At 41.1% G+C, this 23,592-nt stretch overlaps 1 protein-coding gene across 3 annotated transcripts in view; it reads left to right on the top strand.

The window, feature by feature from the left end:
• Window positions 1–23,592, top strand: part of GABRB3 (gamma-aminobutyric acid type A receptor subunit beta3) — a 229,046-nt gene that overhangs the window by 178,000 nt on the left and 27,454 nt on the right. For all 3 annotated transcript variants that reach the window (XM_068537476.1, XM_068537475.1, XM_068537477.1), the window contains exons 5-6: window positions 8,430–8,512; window positions 11,116–11,253. In XM_068537476.1, coding sequence (XP_068393577.1) covers window positions 8,430–8,512; window positions 11,116–11,253 — 221 coding nt within the window. The remainder of the gene's footprint in view (window positions 1–8,429; window positions 8,513–11,115; window positions 11,254–23,592) is intronic.

Raw genomic sequence — 23,592 nt, 5'->3', positions numbered from 1 at the left:
AAGCCTTAGTCCCTAAGATATAAATCTGAAGATTGGGTTAATGCATTCCCTTTGTTATGCCTAATCGCCATTCTTTTAGGGTAGGTCCTTCTCTCAGACTGCTGGTTAACCCACTGAGCCATGAAGTCAGATGCAACGTATGATACTTTGAATAGTCTTGAATGACACCTTCTACTGTGGCCTGCTTGTTTCCATGCCCTGTGGATATCTGCCTCTAGCTGCAGTGGCTTTTCTTTGAGGTGATGGGTTGTGTGCATTTTTTTTTTTTAACATTTTTATTGGAGTAGAATTGCTTTACAATGTTGTCTTAGTTTCTGCTGTATAACAAAGTGAATCAGCTATATGTACACATATATCCCCATATCCCTTCCCTCTTGCATCTCCCTCCCACCCTCCCTATCCCACCCCTCTAGGTGGTCACAAAGCACCGAGCTGATCTCCCTGTGCTATGTGGTTGCTTCCCACTAGCTATCTATTTTACATTTGGTAGTGTATATATGTCCATGCCACTCTCTCACTTTGACACATCTTACCCTTCCCCCTCCCCATATCCTCAAGTCCATTCTCTAGTAGGTCTGTGTCTATTCCCGTCTTGCTACTAAGTTCTTCATGACCTTTTTTTTTTCCCCCTTAGATTCCATATATATGTGTTAGCATACTGTATTTGTTTTTCTCTTTCTGACTTACTTCACTCTGTATGACAGACTCTAACTCCATCCACCTCACTACAAATAACTCCATTTCGTTTCTTTTTATGGCTGAGTAATATTCCATTGTATATATGTGCCACATCTTCTTTACCCATTCATCTGATGATGGACACTTAGGTTGCTTCCATGTCTTGGCTATTGTAAATAGAGCTGCAATGAACATTTTGGTACATGACTCTTTTAGAATTCTGGTTTTCTCAGGGTATATGCCCAGTAGTGGGATTGCTGGGTCGTATGGTAGTTCTATTTTTAGTTTTTTAAGGAACCTCCGTACTGTTCTCCATAGTGGCTGTATCAATTTACATTCCCACCAACAGTGCAAGAGTGTTCCCTTTTCTCCACACCCTCTCCAGCATTTATTATTTCTAGATTTTTTGATGATGGCCATTCTGACAAGTGTGAGATGATATCTCATTGTAGTTTTGATTTGCATTTCTCTAATGATTAATGATGTTGAGTATTCTTTCATGTGTTTGTTGGCAATCTGTATATCTTCTTTGGAGAAATGCCTATTCAGGCCTATTCTGCACATTTTTGGATTGGGTTTTTTGTTTTTTTGTTATTCACCTGCATGAGCTGCTTGTAAATTTTGGAGATTAATCCTTTGTCAGTTGCTTCATTTGCACATAGTTTCTCCCATTCTGATGGTTGTCTTTTGGTCTTGTTTATGGTTTCCTTTGCTGTGCAAAAGCTTTTAAGTTTCATTAGGTCCCATTTATTTTTGTTTTTATTTCTATTTCTCTAGGAGATGTGTTGTGTGCATTTGACTGTGTTGCCCAACCACTTTCAACTAGGGAGTGTGTCCTCTAAAGCTATGGTGGTGAGGGGGCTGGAGGGAGAAGGAGGCTGGGAGAGAGGGAAGGGGAGGGGAGGGAAAGGAGAGGAGAGAGAGAGTTAGGGAGGGATAGGAGCTGGCAGGCTGCATTAGCAGGCAGGGCCAGGTCTGTCACCCTGTCTGGCTCACGTTGTTTCTCACCATTTCTGATGGAACTTACCATGGTGATGAAGATGTTCTAAAATCTGCACCATCCAGTGCAATAGCCACTAGCCATAGGTGACTACTGAGTACTTGGAATTTGGCTAGTGCCTTAGAGGAACTAAATTTTTAATTTTATTTAATTTTAATTAATCTAAAATGTAATTATAAATAGGCACATGCGGCTAGTGGCTACCTTTCTAGATATAAACCCCACACACACCTCCCAAGTACCATCATTAGATCCAGATGGTTGGGGAGACTCAAAGTCTCAAAGTACTTTTTTGATTCTTTCAAAATATTTCCTTCCTTCCTCTTAGAGAGTTGAACCTAAGTATTTTCCTTGAGACTCCCTCAGTCATCCACCCTGACATTTCTGTTCCTGTCAGGTGCTTGAGGATCTGGCACATGCTTTTCTTTTGGTTTTGGTTTTTAGCATTATTGCTGGTTTTGGCCTTTGAATTGCTTTATCACCATATTGTTTGAAAATCAGGAGGTGGCCCGTCTCATTTGCCTAATGTGACTACTCATTTCACCAAGATTTATGTTCCTACAATGTTAGTGGATTTATGCTGAAATCCAGAAGTAAATGCTCCTGTTGTAGGAAAACACTATCTACTAAGGGCTTTGCTATCTTATGGCACCCCTGAGAAGTATCAGGTTGTGATGTCCATTTATTTATAAGATAATATATGCTTTTCTATGTGTGTAGTTACTTGTGTTGATTGTTGTATCTGTTATCTATGGCCACAACATTGCTGCATAACAAACAGCTGGAAAGACTCAATGTCAAATGATAATAAGTGCTCATTGCTTGTGAATCTGGGTGATTAATCAACACCTCTGCAGATTCTGGCTGGCTCACCCACAGCCCCAGGGATGGGTGGTCTCTGCCCCTTATGTCCGTACTCCTCCTAGACCCAGCAGACTTATATGAGCGTGGTTTTCTCACAGCAAAGGCAGAAGTACAAGGGGGCCAGAAACACAGAATGTCTCTTTGGGGGCTAAGCTTGGGACTGTTAGTACACACATTCTATCAGACAAAGCAAGGCACAAAGTTGGCCCATGTTCAGAAGGGGGCAGACAGCTCCTCTTTAGTGAGAAGAGCTGTAAATGACATGGCAAAGAGAGTGGATACTGGGGAAGATGAAGGAATGGGGCTGCCAACACAATCAACTTTCTACAGCAATTTTCCCAGCAACATCCTCAATGAATCTGCATAGCAGAGGCCTTTGGACATTTCTGTGCATGTATCTTCTTATATTTATTGTAAAATAAAACAAAAATTGGGGCATCTTCAATATTGGCTTATGTCCTGTGCCCTCTCCACATTGAATAATAAGCACTTGCTTTAGAAGGATGCTTGGTCAGTCTGAATTATTTGATTAGGTCCTTAATCCTAACATCTGAATTTCTATTCTTGGAAAAATGATAGATACCTCCACTGCCTGGTGCACCTGGGGTGAAGCCAGGAATGGAGATGAATGTAAGTTACCTGGGAGCAGTTGCAGAGGGCTAAGTGATTATCTGTAAGGCAATACCCCGGGTGTGCTGCTGTCCTGGGGCCATGGGTAACAACCATTGCCCAGGGTTCTCGGACATTTGGACATCCTCAGTACAAGCCAGAAGTCACACAAGAGGTGCTGCTAACTTGCTCCCGGTCCTGCTAGTTTGACAAGATTGTGATCAAAGGGCCAGAACTCCGCCTATGGCTGCATTTTGCTGCAGTCCTCACAGCCATGGAAACTGTAAAGCTTATGGGCATCAACATCAGCCTGCTAAGGACTCATTCTGCAGCTGAAGGATTCAGAGACCACCAGGCTATCAGCACATAGAGTGTCATCAAAGCATCTTGACCAGTGAGCCCAGGGAGGCTCTCAGAGGGTCAGTAAACATTCAAAGTCAGATCTCCTGCTGGGAGTGCTTGCAGGAGGGTGGGTATCCCCTCTGGCTCTTAGATTTGGGGGATTGAAACCAAGAAGGGCCAAGCCACCTCTTTTCCTTTCCACATTTTGCTTGAGTTCCACTCTGTCTGTTAGTTCAGGACACCTGCCATGTGCACGTGGCTGCGGTTCTAGGCACTTATGACTGCAAGGGACCAAGCCCTGCTCCAGGCTCCCCAGAGGACAAGCAAGGGGCCTACAAGTCAACAAATGGAAGGACATTCCAAGGGTAGATGATCCTAAGTATAATGACAATACTAAAATGGGTGATGAAAGGAGAGATAGCAGGGCTGAGATACTTTAGTTCTACAAGGCCTCTGAGAAAGCTAGTCAAGGACATTTTAATCTCTGTTCTCTCTGGTATTTACTATGAATCTAAAATATTCGTATAAGTGGGGAAGAGAGTGTGTGCATTGCCATGTGATTCACTGTAAGCGTGGGTCCCAGGCTCTGCCCAGAGTCCCCCTTTCCCAGCAAGGACAGAGAGCACTGTCGTACTTCGGCTGACAAGCAGGCATACTACCACCACCTAGTAGCTGTGTTCCGGAGCAGCCAAAAGTGATATTTCCACCACAGCCTCTCCAGGCGGTCTGTGGAGAAATCTGTGTTTGTGGGATGACACAAAGGGTTTGCGTCTGCCCTTAATATTCTTTTTAATTGGTGGAAATTTTAAAATGGAAGTGCTCATACCAAAGTACATCTCATAAGCTTGATATAATTGAGACAAAGTTAGAACCCTTTGACCTTCTAAAAGCCGTTCTTCCCAGGAGTAGTTTCTAGATGGTGTCCAAAGATGGCAGGTGTCTTGTAATAGGATTTTAAACTTGTTGGGATGATGCTGCCCTTATAAACTTCACATTTATTCCTCGAATTTTCATACTTTTGACTCTTAAACATATCTTTAGGGATATATCACTTATAATAGCAAGACTACCTATTAAACTCTACCCTATTCCACAATGGGCAAAATGTCACTACTGTTGCAGCAAGTGTAGCCTTAAAATATTTATTTTCTCCCCTTACGTAGTATATTTCCAATTTGTCATACATATGAGACGTATACATGTATATGATCTCTGTGTGTGTATATATGTGTGATCATATATATCATATATATATATATATATATATATATATATATATATATATATATATATATATATAAAACATGTTTCTCTACTGAATTCGCTCTTCTTTGAAAACAAGAACCTCATTCCCTGAGTAGGCTTTTAAAAGTTGAATATATTTTGTAGTTTAAGGCAGAAGGGGTGTCAAGGAGGTAGATGAGTGACTGCAGGATTCAGGCTGCCTGGATCTGAATGCCACATGTGCCTTCCAGTAGCATTGTAAATGTTGCCGACCCCCTTACTCTTTCTGATCCTTGGTTTGCTCATCTGCAAAATGGGAAGAATAACAATACCTCTACAATGTGGTTGTTGTGAGATTAAATGCATGAGTATTCAAGCGCTGAGCACGGAGCTGGGCCCAAAGCAAACTCGCAACCAGCCTTATGTAAAGTTCAAATGTGACTGCACGCTACGGCTAAAAACAATGGATCTACTGGAGAGAATTCCTCACCCAATATTTCTTATTGACTTCACCACTATTTCTTAGAAATAGGAGTGGAATTCTCAGCTTTCAGATGGAAGTGGAGCTAGAAGTTGGTTAAAGTCTTTTCTCAGGACAAATAAAATTGATTAGAAAAAAATACAAAAGGTGTGTGTGTGAGTGTGTGTGTGTGTGCGCATGCATGTTGGGGATTATGCAACTAGAGCTCGAATGTCACTGGGGCTTCCCTGCCCTTGGTCCATCTCCATTAACTAGGCTTGAGTTCTCATTCTGCAGACTATGAAATACCCTCCTATGGTTTCTACAAAGTCCCAGGGGTGCAAAATTTGGTCATTTCACTCAGAAGGTCCAGTCCCCAAACCTGTCATGAGTTTAGCCAACGTGGATGATGGCCTTGTGGCTCAGGGAGGGGTTCTGGCCTGCTGTGCCCTTCTTGATCTCTTTATTCCCCCCTTTCTTTTTTTCTTGCCTTTCTGTCCCAGTGGCAAAAAGACCTCTTTCCTTCTTCCACTGTGTCATGAGTAGGCTCTCATGACTTACTTTCCACCATAAGAGGGTTTTCTATGTATTTCTTCCATAGGAAGAAGAGTAGTGCATAGATGTCTATACCTTATTCCTCAAGTCAATAGGAATAGGGGTCCATATGATAGCCAGTATGATACCAGAACGAGAAGACAGGACAACAGCTGTACTAAAGATACTCACCAATTCTACTAGCTTCATGCTTCCCACTTCCAATGATTCCTATGAAACACTCTACATAATATCACAATACATGTGAGTCTCCAAACAATTTGGATGCATGTGTGTGCACTTGTGTGCATGTATTTTAATGATGATAATTGGGAATAAATAAGGAAAAACAAACAAAAAATGGTAATCTCAGTTATTGAGTCTTCAAGTGAATAGGTACTAAAACATGTAGGAAAATTTAAGAATTTGAACATTTCCAGTAGAGATCTTTTTCTCTTACTTACAAAAATTTGTAATTTTAGCAGAACTTTCTTCTAATTTTGCCTTATAGGCATCTTGTATGATTGTTGGGTTGACAACCTGCCATAAAACATGCCAGAATTTCAAAGTGTGAGGCTGGTTCTTCAGTTGGCCAGGAAGTCAGATGATGTAGAAAAATATACCAAAGAGCTATGTGTTGACTTTGGATAGAATGTAATCCACTCTTTGGAATGATAATTGGAAGTGTTATGACATTTGGAAAGGACACAGTTTCATCATTGGTGTGGATCTTATAGCATATGTCTGCACGGCACTTGCGTGCTATTTGCAGAGAAAAAATTAGCGTTGACCCATGATTGGCAAATAGGCCGACATTTTCCCTCACTGTTCTCAGTCATTGAAAAGTAGAACTTTCCTCAACCTGCTGCTTAACCCAATGCTAATAGAAGGACATGCTTTACTCCTAGTCCTTTAACACCGGCACTTAGGTTCAGTGAGACAAGCCCAACATAATTAGCACATGACTGGTGTCTGATAGGTGTTTTGGAGCCGAACTTGCTTATGTTGCCTGAGTGGTAGAAGGTTTGTTGTGAATGTTCACATGGAAGACTGTCTATAGAAAGCTCAATACTGGGCTTCGAGAAGGGTGGAGTCTAGAATGTGGCTGGGATTTCAAGGTAAATCTAGGGATCTCAGGAGAAGATATTCTCACCTCTTCCTTCTTAAGATTCACCATTTAATGAGCACAGCCCGGGCCGCCATTTACACATCTTCCACATCAGCCCTGAGATGCTGCTCCCTGAGATGTGTCGTACATGTCCTGCAAGGCTGTGCGCTGTGGCCCAGCCTTAGCTCTGCTGTCTCCTAAACCATCAACTCTCTGCATTGTCTTCACCTCTGTTATGCTTTCTCATGCCTGACTCTCCAGTTTGAAAATGGCATCACAAGCCTCTAATTCATGAACTTGCAAGTTTAGCTCCATTCTCATCTTTAATTCATTCCCATGGAAGAGAATCCCTTTAGCTCCATTCTGCCTTTTAACTCAGGCCACATCCTATATTCTTGATCAACTAATGGTTGGCTGTGCTTGATTCAGGGACCCAGCCCAGTCTGGTTAGCTGGGATTGTGGTGCAGAAGGGGTGGGATTTCGAGAAAGAGAATAAAGCATGGTAACCTAATCGTTGCATTTTCAACAGAGGATTTGGGTAGGTTGGTTTCCCTAAAATGAGGCTTTTGGCAGAGTAGGAAATGAACTTGACGTTTCTGGAAGTGTTTTATCTCCATGTACAATGGGTTTAACCGTTGCACGGCAGAGGCTTAACTGTCCTTAGGCCACGATATAAATTATTTCCATGGCTGCAGCTGACCTCAAGGGAAGCTAACCCAATCAGTTTTGATTCATAATCAATAACATAGAAGCCAAATATTCTCTTTGAAAAGGTAGGTGATCTTGTGGTGAAAAGCCCTGGAGCATTAGCCCAAGAGGCAACTGTAATAAAATAGAATCAAGTAGAAGCTTGGCTCACATTTCCAGAGTGCAGCCTGTGGATCAGGAGCTACTTGAACACTCTACACTGAAAGTCAAAGAATTCAATTGTAATCTAATCAATGTTGTTACCATAGGTAAGTTTTCCCTGTGCTACAAAAGTTAGAGCGTCACTAGACAAGGAGGCAGAATAAAAATTGAAGACAAGAGCTTCCTAAGAAACCCCTTTCTCTGCCCTTGATTATCCAAAGTCAGCAAGTTTGCATGAATAATTTTTTTAAAATTAATTAATTAATTAATTAATTTTTTTGGCTGTGTTGGGTCTTCGTTTCTGTGCGAGGGCTTTCTCTAGTTGCGGCAAGCGGGGGCCACTCTTCATCACGGTGCGCGGGCCTCTCACTATCGCGGCCTCTCGTTGTGGAGCGCAGGCTCCAGACGCGCAGGCTCAGTAGTTGTGGCTCACGGGCCCAGTTGCTCCGCGGCATGTGGGATCTTCCCAGACCAGGGCTCGAACCCGTGTCCCCTGCATTGGCAGGCAGATTCTCAACCACTGCACCACCAGGGAAGCCCAATAATTTTATAATTATATATGTATTGCTTTTTTGGATAAAGCTGGCCTACAGTATAATGAAAACTTGTCCATTTAGTATATATCATGAAATATGTTTAATCAGGTGTGCTTTGGGGAAGGGGTCCTACCTGAGGGTTACTCAGTGTTTATCTAGAAGCAGTTTTTCTGCTGTATTTCTCATTCCATCTTTAATATCTGCCCTCACTCTGTGTGTTTCAGAATCACCACAACCGCAGCATGCATGATGGACCTGAGAAGATACCCTTTGGATGAGCAGAACTGCACTCTGGAGATTGAAAGCTGTGTGTATCTCTATTTCTTTTTCAGCCACTTTGTGTTTTAGGCCTTCTTATCATTATTTGGCATGGCATATATAATTTTCTTGACATAGTTTTTAATTATCCTAAAGATTAGAAGTTTAATCCTCCACTTTGCAAATATCACTTTCATGACAGAGAGAGGGCAAGAGAAAGAGAGAGACAGACAGAGACAGAGACAGGGGCTCAGTATAAAAGAGTCCTCCACTCTGATCTGACTAAGAGAGTCTGTTTGCTATGCTGAAATAAAAGAAGACAAATGCTTTCCATCTCGACCCCTTCAGTGAGAAGAGAGCAGACGCCGAGAGGCGGTCCCTCAAGATGTGCTTCATCAGGCACAAGTGGCTGTACTCCTGGGACCCTCTGCAGTTGGAGTAAACCTCATTTCCCATTAGGAGCTCAGCTTTACAAGCCAACTATTTCTACATCTTGGCAATTTTCTTCAATTTGAAGAGTATTCAGATGCCTTATTGATAATTCAGTGTTGAGTGATACTTCTCTGAGAGGGACGAGAGCTGCAGCCACATAGTCTAAGAAGCAAATGCCCTGCTCCCTGACCTGCAACCCTGGCATATCCTGATGTGGCTGCTGCCGTGTGTGTTCTCCTGACCCACCGTAGACTGGTTTATCATTAGCCTCAGTTGGATTTTGGGTTGTCGGTATTTGTATTGAATTTTGGGGGAATGGCAGATGACTGACTTTGCAGCGCATTTGATGCATGCATGGTGAGAAGTGAACGCCTTGGTGAATGAACACACTGGGAAGCTGCACTGGTGGCAGGCCAGTGTTTAGACCCCTCACTGTGCCCCTCACTTTCACACGGCATCACGGCCCTGCTTTCTGAGAGCTGTGCTTTCAGAAGGTGAGGGACGTGAGATCATGTGGCATGATGCATACGATATTTAGTATGAAGGCTCAGGGGAAAGATGATGGTTTCCCAATAGTTGAAGGGCTACTTTAGGACGTTAAGTAGATTCTGTGTGGCCAGAGGACACAACTCCAATGAGCTGATGAGAGTTTCAGGAAGGCAAATTTGGGATCTAAGTGAGGAAGCAGCTCCTATTCCAACTGTGAGCCCTATTGAGTGGCGTTGGAGATTGTAGATTCTGTTTCCTTGATGTTTAACCAAGGTGGAGGATGGGGAGGAGGGTCTGTTGTCAAAGAGATTTCCTCAGAGTGTGTGAGGTCCCTCCCCCTCGGAGAATTCATGATTAAAGCAGTTGAACAGAAGAGGGATTCTCCCAGTTTTCTGGTGACCTGACTACACACGTGTGCAAAAGTTTTTATTAAAGTCAAGATGCAAATGTATGGAAGAGTTAGCCACTTGAAGATCTGGATGTCTCGTTGGGGGGCATGTAAGCCCTGGGCACAGCGTGCTGATCTGAGCTGCATCCAGAAGGCCAGAGGGGCTGGACTGGGTGGGCGAGGGAGTGGGTGTGGATGTACTTACAGCGCACACAGGGACCAGTCCTGTGGGTTCTTGGGGTCCTATTAAGGACTTTGGACTTGTTTTGCTAATTGCATTGGGAAACATTTGAGGGCTTTAAGCAGAAGAGTGACTTGGTAAGATGTGTGTTTTATTAGCGATCGCTGTGGCCGCCAGGTGAGAATGGAGTGTAAGGCAGTCGGAGGGAAGGGTGGAGACAAAAGGTGTGCCCACCGTGATCCTGGAGGGAGGCCAACAGACGGGACCAGGGAGCCAGCAGGGGCTGTGGGGGGCAGTCATCCCCACAGTTTTGGTCTATTTGTTTGTCTAATGTCAGATATTTAGTATCTGCTTCTTGTGTTATATGTTCAAATCAAAAAGTCTTTTATATTCATAGACTATTTTTCTACAGGTGTGAGTTTTAATTTTCCTTACCGCTAAAGTTGACCTGATTCTTTAGAAGACTCCTGGGTGCTGCAAATAACATCAGACACTATTGTCCTATTTAGTCATTCTCAAGAAGCATTGATTAATTACTGAGCGAGCATGAGACCATGCCAAGAGTTGGCTTTGGAGCTATAATCTGGCAAATGACCACTCCTCTTTCTGCTGAGACCACTGCTCAAATCTCTAAGGGCCAAGAGGGTCCCTACAAAAGGCATTTCTAAGGATGGCCAAGCTCACGGCCAGGAACACCTCATGACACTATCCAAAAATGCCTGACTTTATCAAACATTGATTGGTCAAATTCACCCTCAGTGTTTTAACTTTTTAATAGTTTTTGAGAGAGCTGCCTTTCCAGAATTCTTCATACTCAGGTTCTTACTTTTTCTTCCAACTATCTTATTCAGTGCTTTGAATATGTTTTTAATTCATTTCTGTGCAAAGTCGAGGCCAGCCCTACCATTAGGCTTTGCAGACAGAACTTTGGTCAGAGCACTCTGCCACCACAGTTTCTCAGCCTGGTTCAAATCAGACAGCAGAGGTAACATGAGAATATTTGAAAGTTAGTTCTTTGATGATGCTTCTTTTCATAGACAAGCACATCAAACAAATTTACTTCAAACATGGGCAAGCTATTACTTCCATTTTATTAGTGACAGTTTCTTTAGACAAAATAATGCTTCATTTTTGCCATGTCCTTGCTTCTGTCTCCTGGCAGATGGCTACACCACGGATGACATTGAATTTTACTGGCGTGGTGGTGATAAGGCTGTTACTGGAGTGGAGAGAATTGAGCTCCCACAGTTCTCCATCGTGGAGCATCGTCTGGTCTCCAGGAATGTTGTCTTTGCCACAGGTGAGTCCTGCATCCCCTCATACTCCCTGGAGGGATACTGGCTGCCTGGCCATGATGCTATCATTGTGAAATACCCTGCTGCTGATTCACAGTGCTCGGTCATCCAAAAAAGGACTATCATCAATATTTCATCATTTTCTGTACCCTTTTCTCTGTATCTAGAGGGGATGGATAAGCTTTGATGGGTAGGAAGGAGCACCTGACCAGGAGACGCTCTCTGTACTGGTTATTGAAGAGTTAAAAGACTGAGGGTGAATTTAACCAACCCTTGTTTGATAACATAAACAGCTTTCATTCTGGGCAGACAAGAGGCCACTGATGGCTTTGGAGGCAGGAAGGAAGGAGAGGGAGGAAGACCTGAGGAGGCAAGTGCTGTGCTCTCAAAAGTAAGAGACCTTCTCCCCACTTCTGGGCTGACAGTCAGCCCTGGTCCAGGAACCTGGGCACCTGCAGTTAGTGATGCCTCTTCAGACATGGTCATCTGCTCCTAATATCATCTGGGAGGATGCCCTGGCCTGGGTTTCATTGTCATCTTTGTTTCAACTGTCCAAAGACAGAGTAGTTATCTTCTACTCTCCTGTCTATACTTGCTGAGGTTTTATTAAGTTCCAACCATGTCTCTCACAATGGGTAGTGCTTCCTCGGTGTTCTTACTGAATGCTGTGTTGTAGATGAGAGAATAAACAAAAGCACTCCGTAAACTGTAGGGTATTCTAAAGACCACAAACTCTGGGTGGAGAATTCTCAAGAAGGCAGAGCTGGGATCTCCCATCTTGGCTTTCTCCTGACAATGTAGCTTAAACCACATTAAGCCCTGGTCCTGTGCCAGCATTCATGAAGCCCGTGGCCTGCACTCTCTGCCTGTAGCCTCTAGCTTGAATGCCTGTGACCCATGGCCACCTTGAATCCCTTCACCGGGCCACCTTCTACTGATTCTGCAGCTTAATTGAAATGCTCTTCCTCTGTGAAGGTTTGGCCCCTGCTCTGCCCACACACTGCCTCCCCAGGATGGCTTAGGTGACAGCTCTGCATTCCTTCAGTGCTGCATTGACCACCAGTGCCTGCGACTTCAAGGCGACCCCTCCCATAGGAGAGGTCTGTCCTGGGCACGGCTGACCCCACTCCCCGTCCCCTCCTCGTGGGATACCTGCCATGCTGCGGACATGCAGCCAGTCCTCACTGGGCCAGTTTCTCTCCTCTCTACCTCAGTCTCAAGAACAAAGGGACGTGCAAGTAGAGACAGAAGCCTGAATGTTTAAGGTCCATCTTCATGCGGTGCCACCTTCTCCTGTGTTGCAAGACGTCCTGCAAATGTGCTTGCAGTCTCTGTAGAGTACGCACGGAGGTGCTCACCTCGGGTGGGCGGTGAGACCAAAAGGCACATGGGCTTATCATTAAGGAATAGTTTCCACAACCATGAAAATTGCCCTGTGATGTGTTGCAGAAAATGATTTATTGCTTTTAAAACTGGGTTTCAAACTGTTACATGCTCCAAGTGATGTGAGCAGAGGTCTGCTCAGAACGCAGGGATAGTCTTGTCTTGGTGTAGGAGTCCTGCCCATGCTTGCCTTTGTCTAGAAGATTGCAGATAGGGTTGTTAGGGCACTGCCAGGAGGCCCTTTTATTGCATTTTCATGCAACCTCCTTGAAAGCCTGATGAGGCATCTGTGGAGGGTGTGGTGCTTCCATGGGAAACTGCAACCACATAGAATGGCCTTCCTGAATCCTCTTGCTCAAAAGCACTGGAGCCACTTTTTTCTAGGTGCAGTCTCTGTCTTTCTTTTAACTATGTATATGGCAGAACATATCCTAAACACATCTGGAGAAGATACACACTGCAGAAATGGGGGCAAATACTTAAACTCTGCTGAGAGTGATCATGCCCTCAGAATGCAGTGTTGAGTCCTCTTTTCTGTGCTCACCAAGTTTCTGCATTCGCAGGGTGTCACCAGGAGCTCCGTATCAGTCAGTTATAAACCTCCCATCCTTCAAAGACCCTGCACTTTAAAATTTATTCTAATTTGCTTACTTATGTAGAAACGTCATAAGCCACATTGTTACAAAACTATTTCAAAATTAAATATTATACTAATTTATTTTCCTTTACACAAGTGTTCTGAATTAATTAGATTTCAGTCAGTAAACTGGACTGAAGGATTCTCTAGCCTGAAAGAGAATTCTCAGAAAAGGGATTAGGAAAGACACAACACTCTGGAGGTTTCTGGAGATGCTCCTTCTCAGGGTCATGCAAGCGTAATTCCGTGGCTGGCCCACCTCTCCCTTGTCCTGCCTCTTTGAGGACCTTGTGAATGGCTTCTTGCTGTGGTTTCCCAAGGGGTAGAGTCCTAATCCATCTCCTGGGTAACATGAGGTTGCTGGCTGCAGGGCAGGGAATACATACAAAAGGAGTCATGAATATTCACTCAATGGCTGGCATGAACTAGGCATGGGGCTGAACCCTGGGTCAGAGAGGGAACAGGGAGTGTCTGGTCCAGTGGGACTGCTCACAGCCTGCAAGCATTCAGCAGTGTGCCCCGGATGACATCAGGTAGCCTCTTACCTAGTGGGGTGTTTAGCGGGAATTGAGCCACAATAAGAGAGCTCAAGTTCAAGAGACAGTATGTACGAGGTTTAAAGACTCAGACCCTGGAGCCAGAACTGCCGGAGCTTAAGTCCAGACTCTGGAACCTTCTAGCAGGGTGACCCGTGGTGATCTCTCTGAAAAAAAGAGGACATTGATAATATCTATTTGGTAGGATTGTAGAGGATTACATAAGTTAGTATAAATAAAGAGCCTAGAATAGGGTGAGCACTGATTAGCTTTCATTAATTAAATTGCGTGGGTCCAGGAATGAGGCATATTTTGAGGAGTCTGAGAATAGACACTCCAGTGGCTGCCCAGAGCTTTAAATATTAGAAAATGTATGACATCATTCTCCTGGATTATTGAGCATGATGTAACTGACTCCTAATTGCTTATCTGAGGGTTTCCTAAGAATAAGGCTTGTTTGGGGTTCCTATTTGTATCCCTAATACATATCCCAGCATCTAGCCCACTCAATAGTTTGAAAACTGCGTGGTTATTGAATTACAAGAGGAAGTTTGACTGTCATTATTAAGTATGTATTCAACCCTAATCAAATGAATCATTTCTGCAAAAGAGATACTATATAAATTAATAACATTATATGTTCAAATATTTAATGTAGTAAAATATGATGTTTTAAAAGAAAAATCCACATAAAACATCTTTGTACTTGGGGAGGAAATTAAGTATGCCTTTGCCCAGAAGGAGGGAGCTTTGTTTCATGAGTGCATTTTAAAGAAATAACTGAGTTAGTTCACCTCAACAAATAATTATTCCATTTCTGCCATGACTCAGCAAATAGGCTTTAGAAAAAATATTTCGATCCCCTTACAACTCTAAAGAAAATGAAGTAAAACTTTATTACTCACTGTGATTTCTAACCATAACAATGGCGTGCTACATTATAATTCATAGCACCTTGTGTTCAAGATTTTTCACTAATGTCCCTGGGAGACTGGTACTTGACAAATAAATTAGCCCAAGTTAAAGTATAGGAAAACTGATGTTCAAGAATGAAAATGATTTGACCAAATTTACACAGTAAAGCTAGAAAAGACAGAAATTAATCCACAAGGTTCCTGACAAATAGGAAACCCTGATATATTTTTTGACAAAGATTTTAAAAACTAATATTTTTAAGCTTTATTTAAATGATTATTTTCCATACTTTTATATATTAATGTTATAAGGGTTGTTACACAGCGTGTAGCTGTTGGGATGACAAACAATGTCTACTGTGCCTGTCCATGGCATCTGTGTCATTCCTTCCCTTACCTCCCGGTATTAATTGGCTGTACATTTTTTTTTAATTTAATTAATTAATTTATTTATTTATTTATTTATTTTTGGTTGCGTTGGGTCTTCGTTGCTACACACAATCTTTCTCTAGTTGCGGCCAGTGGGGGGCTACTCTTCCTTGCAGTGCGTGGGCTTCTCATTGCAGTGGCTTCTCTTGTTGCAGAGCACAGGCTGTAGGCACGCAGGCTCAGCAGTTTGTGGCTCGCGGGCTCTAGAGCACAGGCTCAGTAGTTGTGGTGCATGGGCTTAGTTGCGCCACGGCATGTGGGATCTTCCTGGAACAGGACTCAGACCCGTGTCCCCTGCATTGGCAGGTGGATTCTTAACCACTGTGCCACCAGGGAAGTCCCTATGGGCTGTACATTCTTGATGAGCAGTGCGTTTATGCAAGTTTCTAAAACCGGATGTCGGGATTGGAGGCCGCCAAATTCTTAATCCAGGGACCTAGAATTGATTCATCCAATGTCTAGAAATCCTTAATGGCAAGAAATGTGCCTCTGCCTTCCAGTCCATCCTGCATTTTGCTGACAAATTAGTAGCCATGCAACACTCTTTGGTTTTTTTATTTTTTATTGACGTATAGTTGATTTACTATGTTGTGTTAGTTTCTGGTGTACAGCAAAGTGATTCAGTTATATATTTATACTTTTTCATATTTTTTCCATTATGGTTCATTACAGGATATTGAATATAGTTCCCTGTGCTATACAGTAGGACTGTATGTAGTAGTGTGTATCTCTTAAGCCCAGACTCCTAATTAGTCCCTCCCTTACCCCCTTTCCACTTTAGTAACCATAAGTGTGTTTTCTATGTCTGTAAGTCTATTTCTGTTTTGTAAATAAGTTCACTTGTATCATATTGTAGATTCCACATATAAGTGATATCATATGGTGTTTGTCTTTCTCTGTCTGACTTCATTTAGTATGATAATCTCTAGGTCCACCTATGTTGCTGCAAATGGCATTATTTCATTCTTCTTTATGGCTGAGTAATATTCCATTGTGTGTGTGTGTGTGTGTGTGTGTGTGTGTGTGTGTGTGTGTGTGTATAGATATATAGATATCTATAGATAGATAGATAGATAGATAGATAGATAGATAGATAGATAGATAACCATGTCTTCTTTATCCATTCATCTGTGGACAGATGGACATTTAGGTTGCTTCCATGTCTTGGCTATTATAAATAGTGGTCATGCAACACTGTTTTCATGAAGCAACTTTTCAGCTCCGGAACCTGTGATGACTTGCCTTTGCCTGCAGCAGCAAGGAATCCAGTCTCCTTCACCGTGGATCCAAGTCTAGCTCTAACCTCTCCTCTTCAGTTTAGCTCACAAACATCCCCAACACAAAGCTTTGTTTTAGTTGCTGCATTCAGCTCTTCTCTCCTCCACTCACTCCTGCATGCTGCCTAAAGACTTTTGCTCCTATTACAGCCCACATTTGATGTATTCTCTTCCTCTTTTTTCTGTTCATATCCAGTACATTCATCAATGAACAGTTGAAACACCAACACCTCTGATTGGCCTTCCTTGAGCATCTCTGCCAATTATCCTTTTCCTTTGAAAAGCTTCGAGTCACAGTCTGACTGTATCATTCCTCTATCAATTGTCATGTTATTACTCTCACTCTCTTATATATCTGGCATTCATTTAAAATCTTCTGAATTAATTCATTTGTTCATAACCATATGTTCAGGATTCCCACCAAATACTGAAACCTCAATTACAGATTCTGCTTGAAAGTCAAACAGAGAAGAGAAAAAAGAAAGCTTTCATTAGATCCATGGTATATCATTCACTATTTAAATCCACTGGATTTCTTGGAAAGTCCTGAATCTATTACTAATATTCCTTCTTGATTCAGAGCTCTATTTTTTAAGGAAAGAGTTTATAAAGTGAATACTCAGATCATTCTTTAGCACCTACAGTCTATAGAATTAAGCCAAACCTGAAAACATGCGTGGGGAAGTCTTTCCAAGAAGGAAAAGGGAGACCAGATTAAAGAGGAACAATGAAAGAAGGGAGCAGCTTGCTGTCACCTAGATGTGAGATTACCTGATGTTTCATTTCTGCTTTAACCCTACAAATAAAGTATGTTTTTACTGCACAGATTTCTACTTTAAAGTGTGGTCTACTTTTCTATGACTCATTAGTGGTTTATGGTTGAATTTCAGGAAATACTGAAAATGTATTTTTAAAAATAAGTGCAAGTTCAGATTAGTCTTTGAAATTCTTTTGACTGAAACCTGAAAAGATATTGTCCTTCTATACAAGCTTTGGGAATCGTGTAAGAAATTTTTACTGAACTCAGCTTTTAAACCTGTTCTAGATAAGCAAGCCATAATTATTTAAATGTTGGGGTTTGAAAACGTCTTTCAAAAAAACTTAGCAAAGCAAATATTATATCATTATTTTCTGCTTACTGAAATTAAGCCAGTGACTCAAGCAGAATCTCAATAAAGGAAATATTCTTTTATCTAATTTCTAATTCTTTTATCTAATTTCTACTTAGTTAAACATAATAAATATACATGTGTTGCTGAAGTATTTGGGATGTGCCAGAAATATCAAGCTGAATGACCTTAAAGCAAACAGATCTCAATTCTTTAAGAAATATGTGAAAATTTTGCGTAAATTGTCAAACATCAGTTGGTGAACCTTCTAATAGAATGTAATTAATTAAAGCAGACACTCCTAGGAAGATTTAGAATTTTTCTCATGCTTTATTTTTAATACAAAGACTTATAGATTTTTATGACTTTAAGGATAATTTTTATAACTTTTCTGTATATGTACATACAGAAAAATATTTAAAATATAAATATAGTACTAAGTGAATTATCAGAAAATGAAAATCGTGTAACTGCCATCAGGTCAAAAACTAGAATGCTGTGGGCACTCCCAAGATCCACACTATGACCCCTCCTAATTTCTTTTTTTTTTTTTTTTAAACATCTTTATTGAAGTATAATTGCCTTACAATGGTGTGTTAGCTTCTGCTTTATAACAAAGTGAATCAGTTATACATATACAATATGTTCCCATTTCTCTTCCCTCTTGCATCTCCCTCCCTCCCACCCTCCCCATCCCACCCCTCTAGGTGGTCACAAAGCACCGAGCTGATCTCCCTGTGCTATGCGGCTGCTTCCCACTAGCTATCTATTTTACATTTGGTAGTGTATATATGTCCATGACACTCTCTTACCCTGTCACATCTCACCCCACCCCCTCCCCATATCCTCAAGTCCATTCTCTAGTAGGTCTGTGTCTTTATTCCCATCTTGCCACTAGGTTCTTCATGGCCTTTTTTTTTTTTCCTTAGATTCCGTATATATGTGTTAGCATACTGTATTTGTTTCTCTCTTTCTGACTTACTTCACTCTGTATGACAGACTCTAACTCCATCCACCTCATTACAAATACCTCCATTTCATTTCTTTTTATGGCTGAGTAATATTCCATTGTATATATGTGCCACATCTTCTTTATCCATTCATCTGTCGATGGACATTTAGGTTGCTTCCATGTCCTGGCTATTGTAAATAGAGCTGCAATGAACATTTTGGTACATGACTCTTTTTGAACTATGGTTTTCTCAGGGTATATGCCCAGTAGTGGGATTCCTGGGTCGTATGGTAGTTCTATTTGTAGTTTTTTAAGGAACCTCCATACTGTTCTCCATAGTGGCTGTATCAATTTACATTCCCACCAACAGTGCAAGAGTGTTCCCTTTGTCCACACCCTCTCCAGCATTTATTGTTTCTAGATTTTTTGATGATGGCCATTCTGATCAGTGTGAGATGATATCTCATTGTAGTTTTGATTTGCATTTCTCTAATGATTAAGGATGTTGAGCATTCTTTCATGTGTCTGTTGGCAATCTGTATATCTTCTTTGGAGAAATGTCTATTTAGGTCTTCTGCCCATGTTTGGATTGGGTTGTTCGTTTTTTTGTTATTGAGCTGCATGAGCTGCTTGTAAATCTTGGAGATTAATCCTTTGTCAGTTGCTTCATTTGCAAATATTTTCTCCCATTCTGAGGGTTGTCTTTTGGTCTTGTTTATGGTTTCCTTTGCTGTGCAAAAGCTTTTAAGTTTCATTAGGTCCCATTTGTTTATTTGTGTTCTTATTTCCATTTCTCTGGGAACTGGGTCAAAAAGAATCTTGCTGTGATGTATGTCATAGAGTGTTCTGCCTATGTTTTCCTCTAAGAGTTTGATAGTGTCTGGCCTTACACTTAGGTCTTTAATACATTTTGAGTTTATTTTTGTGCATGGTGTCAGGGAGTGTTCTAATTTCATACTTTTACATGTACCTGTCCAATTTTCCCAGCACCACTTATTGAAGAGGCTGTCTTTTCTCCACTGTATATGCTTGCCTCCTTTATCAAAGATAAGGTGACCATATGTGTGTGGGTTTATCTCTGGGCTTTCTATCCTGTTCCATTGATCTATATTTCTGTTTTTGTGCCAGTACCAAACTGTCTTGATTACTGTAGCTTTGTGATACAGTCTGAAGTCAGGGAGCCTGATTCCCCCAGCTCCATTTTTCGTTCTCAGGATTGCTTTGGCTATTCGGGGTCTTTTGTTTTTCCATACAAATTGTGAAATTTTTTGTTCTAGTTCTGTGAAAAATGCCAGTGGTAGTTTGATAGAGATTGCATTGAATCTGTAGATTGCTTTGGGTAGTAGAGTCATTTTCACAATGTTGATTCTTCCAATCCAGGAACATGGCATATCTCTCCATCTATTTGTATCATCTTTAATTTCTTTCATCAGTGTCTTATAATTTTCTGTATACAGGTCTTTTGTCTCCTTAGGTAGGTTTATTCCTAGATATTTTATTCTTTTTGTTGCAATGGTAAACGGGAGTGTTTTCTTAATTTCACTTTCAGATTTTTCGTCATTAGTGTATAGCAATGCAAGAGATTTCTGTGCATTAATTTTGTATCCTGCTACTTTACCAAATTCATTGATTAGCTCTAGGAGTTTTCTGGTAGCATCTTTAGGATTCTCTATGTATAGTATCATGTCATCTGCAAATAGTGACAGCTTTACTTCTTCTTTTCCGATTTGGACTCCTTTTATTTCTTTGTCTTCTCTGATTGCTGTGGCTAACACTTCCAAAACTATGTTGAATAATAGTGGTGAGAGTGGGCAACCTTGTCTTGTTCCTGATCTTAGTGGAAATGGTTTCAGTTTTTCACCATTGAGGACAATGTTGGCTGTGGGCTTGTCATATATGGCCTTTATTATGTTGAAGAAAGTTCCCTCTATCCCTACTTTCTGCAGGGCTTTTATCATAAATCGGTGTTGAATTTTGTTGAAAGCTTTCTCTGCATCTATTGAGATGATCATATGGTTTTTCTCCTTCAATTTGTTAATATGGTGTATCACATTGATTGATTTGCGTATATTGAAGAATCCTTGCATTCCTGGGATAAACCCCACTTGATCATGGTGTATGATCCTTTTAATGTGCTGTTGGATTCTGTTTGCTAGTATTTTGTTGAGGATTTTTGCATCTATGTTCATCAGTGATATTGGCCTGTAGTTTTCTTTCTTTGTGACATCTTTGTCTGGTTTTGGTATCAGGGTGATGGTGGCCTCGTAGAATGAGTTTGGGAGTGTTCCTCCCTCTGCAATATTTTGGAAGAGTTTGAGAAGGATAGGTGTTAGCTCTTCTCTAAATGTTTGATAGAATTCACCTGTGAGGCCATCTGGTCCTGGGCTTTTGTTTGTTGGAAGGTTTTTAATCACAGTTTCAATTGCAGTGCTTGTGATTGGTCTGTTCATATTTTCTATTTCTTCCTGGTTCAGTCTCGGCAGTTTGTGCATTTCTAAGAATCTGTCCATTTCTTCCAGGTTGTCCATTTTATTGGCATAGAGTTGCTTGTAGTAATCTCTCATGATCTTTTGTATTTCTGCAGTGTCAGTGGTTACTTCTCCTTTTTCATTTCTAATTCTATTGATTTGAGTCTTCTTCCTTTTTCTCTTGATGAGTCTGGCTAATGGTTTATCAATTTTGTTTATCTTCTCAAAGAACCAGCTTTTAGTTTCATTGATTTTTGCTATTGTTTCCTTCATTTCTTTTTCATTTATTTCTGACCTGATCTTTATAATTTCTTTCCTTCTGCTGGCTTTGGGGTTTTTTTGTTCTTCTTTCTCTAATTGCTTTAGGTGCAAGGTTAGATTGTTTATTCGAGATGTTTCCTGTTTCTTGAGGTAGGCTTGTATTGCTATAAACTTCCCTCTTAGCACTGCTTTTGCTGCGTCCCATAGGTTTTGGGTCGTCGTATCTCCATTGTCATTTGTTTCTAGGTATTTTTTGATTTCCCCTTTGATTTCTTCAGTGATCACTTCGTTATTAAGTAGGGTATTGTGTAGCCTCCATGTGTTTGTATTTTTTACAGATCTTTTCCTGTAATTGATATCTAGTCTCATAGCGTTGTGGTCGGAAAAGATACTTGATACGCTTTCAATTTTCTTAAATTTTCCAAGGCTTGATTTGTGACCCAAGATATGATCTATCCTGGAGAATGTTCCATGAGCACTTGAGAAAAATGTGTATCCTGTTGTTTTTGGGTGGAATGTCCTATAAATATCAATTAAGTCCATCTTGTTTAATGTATCATTTAAAGCTTGTGTTTCCTTATTTATTTTCATTTTGGATGATCTGTCCATTGGTGAAAGTGGGGTGTTAAAGTCCCCTACTATGATTGTGTTGCTGTCGATTTCCCCTTTTATGGCTGTTAGTATTTGCCTTATGTATTGAGGTGCTCCTATGTTGGGTGCATAAATATTTACAATTGTTATACCTTCCTCTTGGATCGGTCCCTTGATCATTATATAGTGTCCTTCTTTGTCTCTTGTAATAGTCTTTATTTTAAAGTCTATTTTGTCTGATATGAGAATTGCTACTCCAGCTTTCTTTTGATTTCCATTTGCATGGAATATCTTTTTCCATCCCCTCACTTTCAGTCTGTATGTGTCTCTAGGTCTGAAGTGGGTCTCTTGTAGACAGCATATATATGGGTCTTGTTTTTGTATCCATTCAGCCAGCCTGTGTCTTTTGGTGGGAGCATTTAATCCTTTTACATTCAAGGTAATTATCGATATGTATGTTCCTATTCCCATTTTCTTAAATGTTTTGGGTTTGTTATTGTAGGTGTTTTCCTTCTCTTGTGTTTCTTGCCTAGAGAAGTTCCTTTAGCATTTGTTGTAAAGCTGGTTTGGTGGTGCTGAACTCTCTCAGCTTTTGCTTGTCTGTAAAGGTTTTAATTTCTCCATCACATCTGAATGAGATCCTTGCTGGGTAGAGTCATCTTGGCTGTAGGTTTTTCTCCTTCATCACTTTAAGTATATCCTGCCACTCCCTTCTGGCTTGCAGAGTTTCTGCTGAAAGATCAGATGTTAACCTTATGGGGATTCCCTTGTGTGTTATTTCTTGTTTTTCCCTTGCTGCTTTTAATATGTTTTCCTTATATTTAATTTTTGACAGTTTGATTAATATGTGTCTTGGCGTGTTTCTCCTTGGGTTTATCCTGTATGGGACTCTCTGTGCTTCCAGGACTTGGTTAACTATTTCCTTTCCCATATTAGGGAAGTTTTCAACTATAATCTCTTCAAATATTTTCTCAGTCCCTTTCTTTTTCTCTTCTTCTTCTGGGACCCCTATAATTCGAATGTTGGTGCATTTAATATTGTCCCAGAGGTCTCTGAGACTGTCCTCAGTTCTTTGCATTCTTTTTTCTTTATCCTGCTCTGCAGTAGTTATTTCCACCATTTTATCTTCCAGGTCACTTATCCTTTCTTCTGCCTCAGTTATCCTGCTATTGATCCCATCTAGAGTATTTTAAATTTCATTTATTGTGTTTTTCATCATTGCTTGGTTCCTCTTTAGTTCTTCTACCTCCTTGTTAAATGTTTCTTGCATTTTGTCTATTCTATATCCAAGATTTTGGATCATCCTTACTATCATTATTCTGAATTCTTTTTCAGGTAGACTACCTATTTCCTCTTCATTTGTTAAGTCTGGTGTGTTTTGACCCTGCTCCTTCATCTGCTGTGTGTTTTTCTGTCGTCTCATTTTGCTTATCTTACTGTGTTTGGAGTCTCCTTTTCACAGGCTGCAGGTTCGTAGTTCCCGTTGTTTTTGGTATCTGTCCCCAGTGGCTAAGGTTGGTTCAGTGGGTTGTGTAGGCTTCCTGGTGGAGGGAACTAGTGCCTGAGTTCTGGTGGATGAGGCTGGATCTTGTCTTTCTGGTGGGCACGTCCACTTCTGGTGGTGTATTTTGGGGTGTCTGTGGCCTTATTATGATTTTAGGCAGCCTCTCTGCTAATGGATGGGGCTGTGTTCCTGTCTTGCTAGTTGTTTGGCATAGGGTGTCCAGCACTGTAGCTTGCTGGTCGTTGAGTGAAGCTGGGTCTTGATGTTGAGATGGAGATCTCTG

Source organism: Eschrichtius robustus, chromosome 1 (assembly GCF_028021215.1).
Source record: "Eschrichtius robustus isolate mEscRob2 chromosome 1, mEscRob2.pri, whole genome shotgun sequence".
In the NCBI taxonomy this organism is placed as follows: domain Eukaryota; kingdom Metazoa; phylum Chordata; class Mammalia; order Artiodactyla; family Eschrichtiidae; genus Eschrichtius; species Eschrichtius robustus.
The sequence above is the reverse complement of the archived record's forward strand: the minus strand, read 5'-3'. Positions and strand labels throughout refer to the sequence as shown.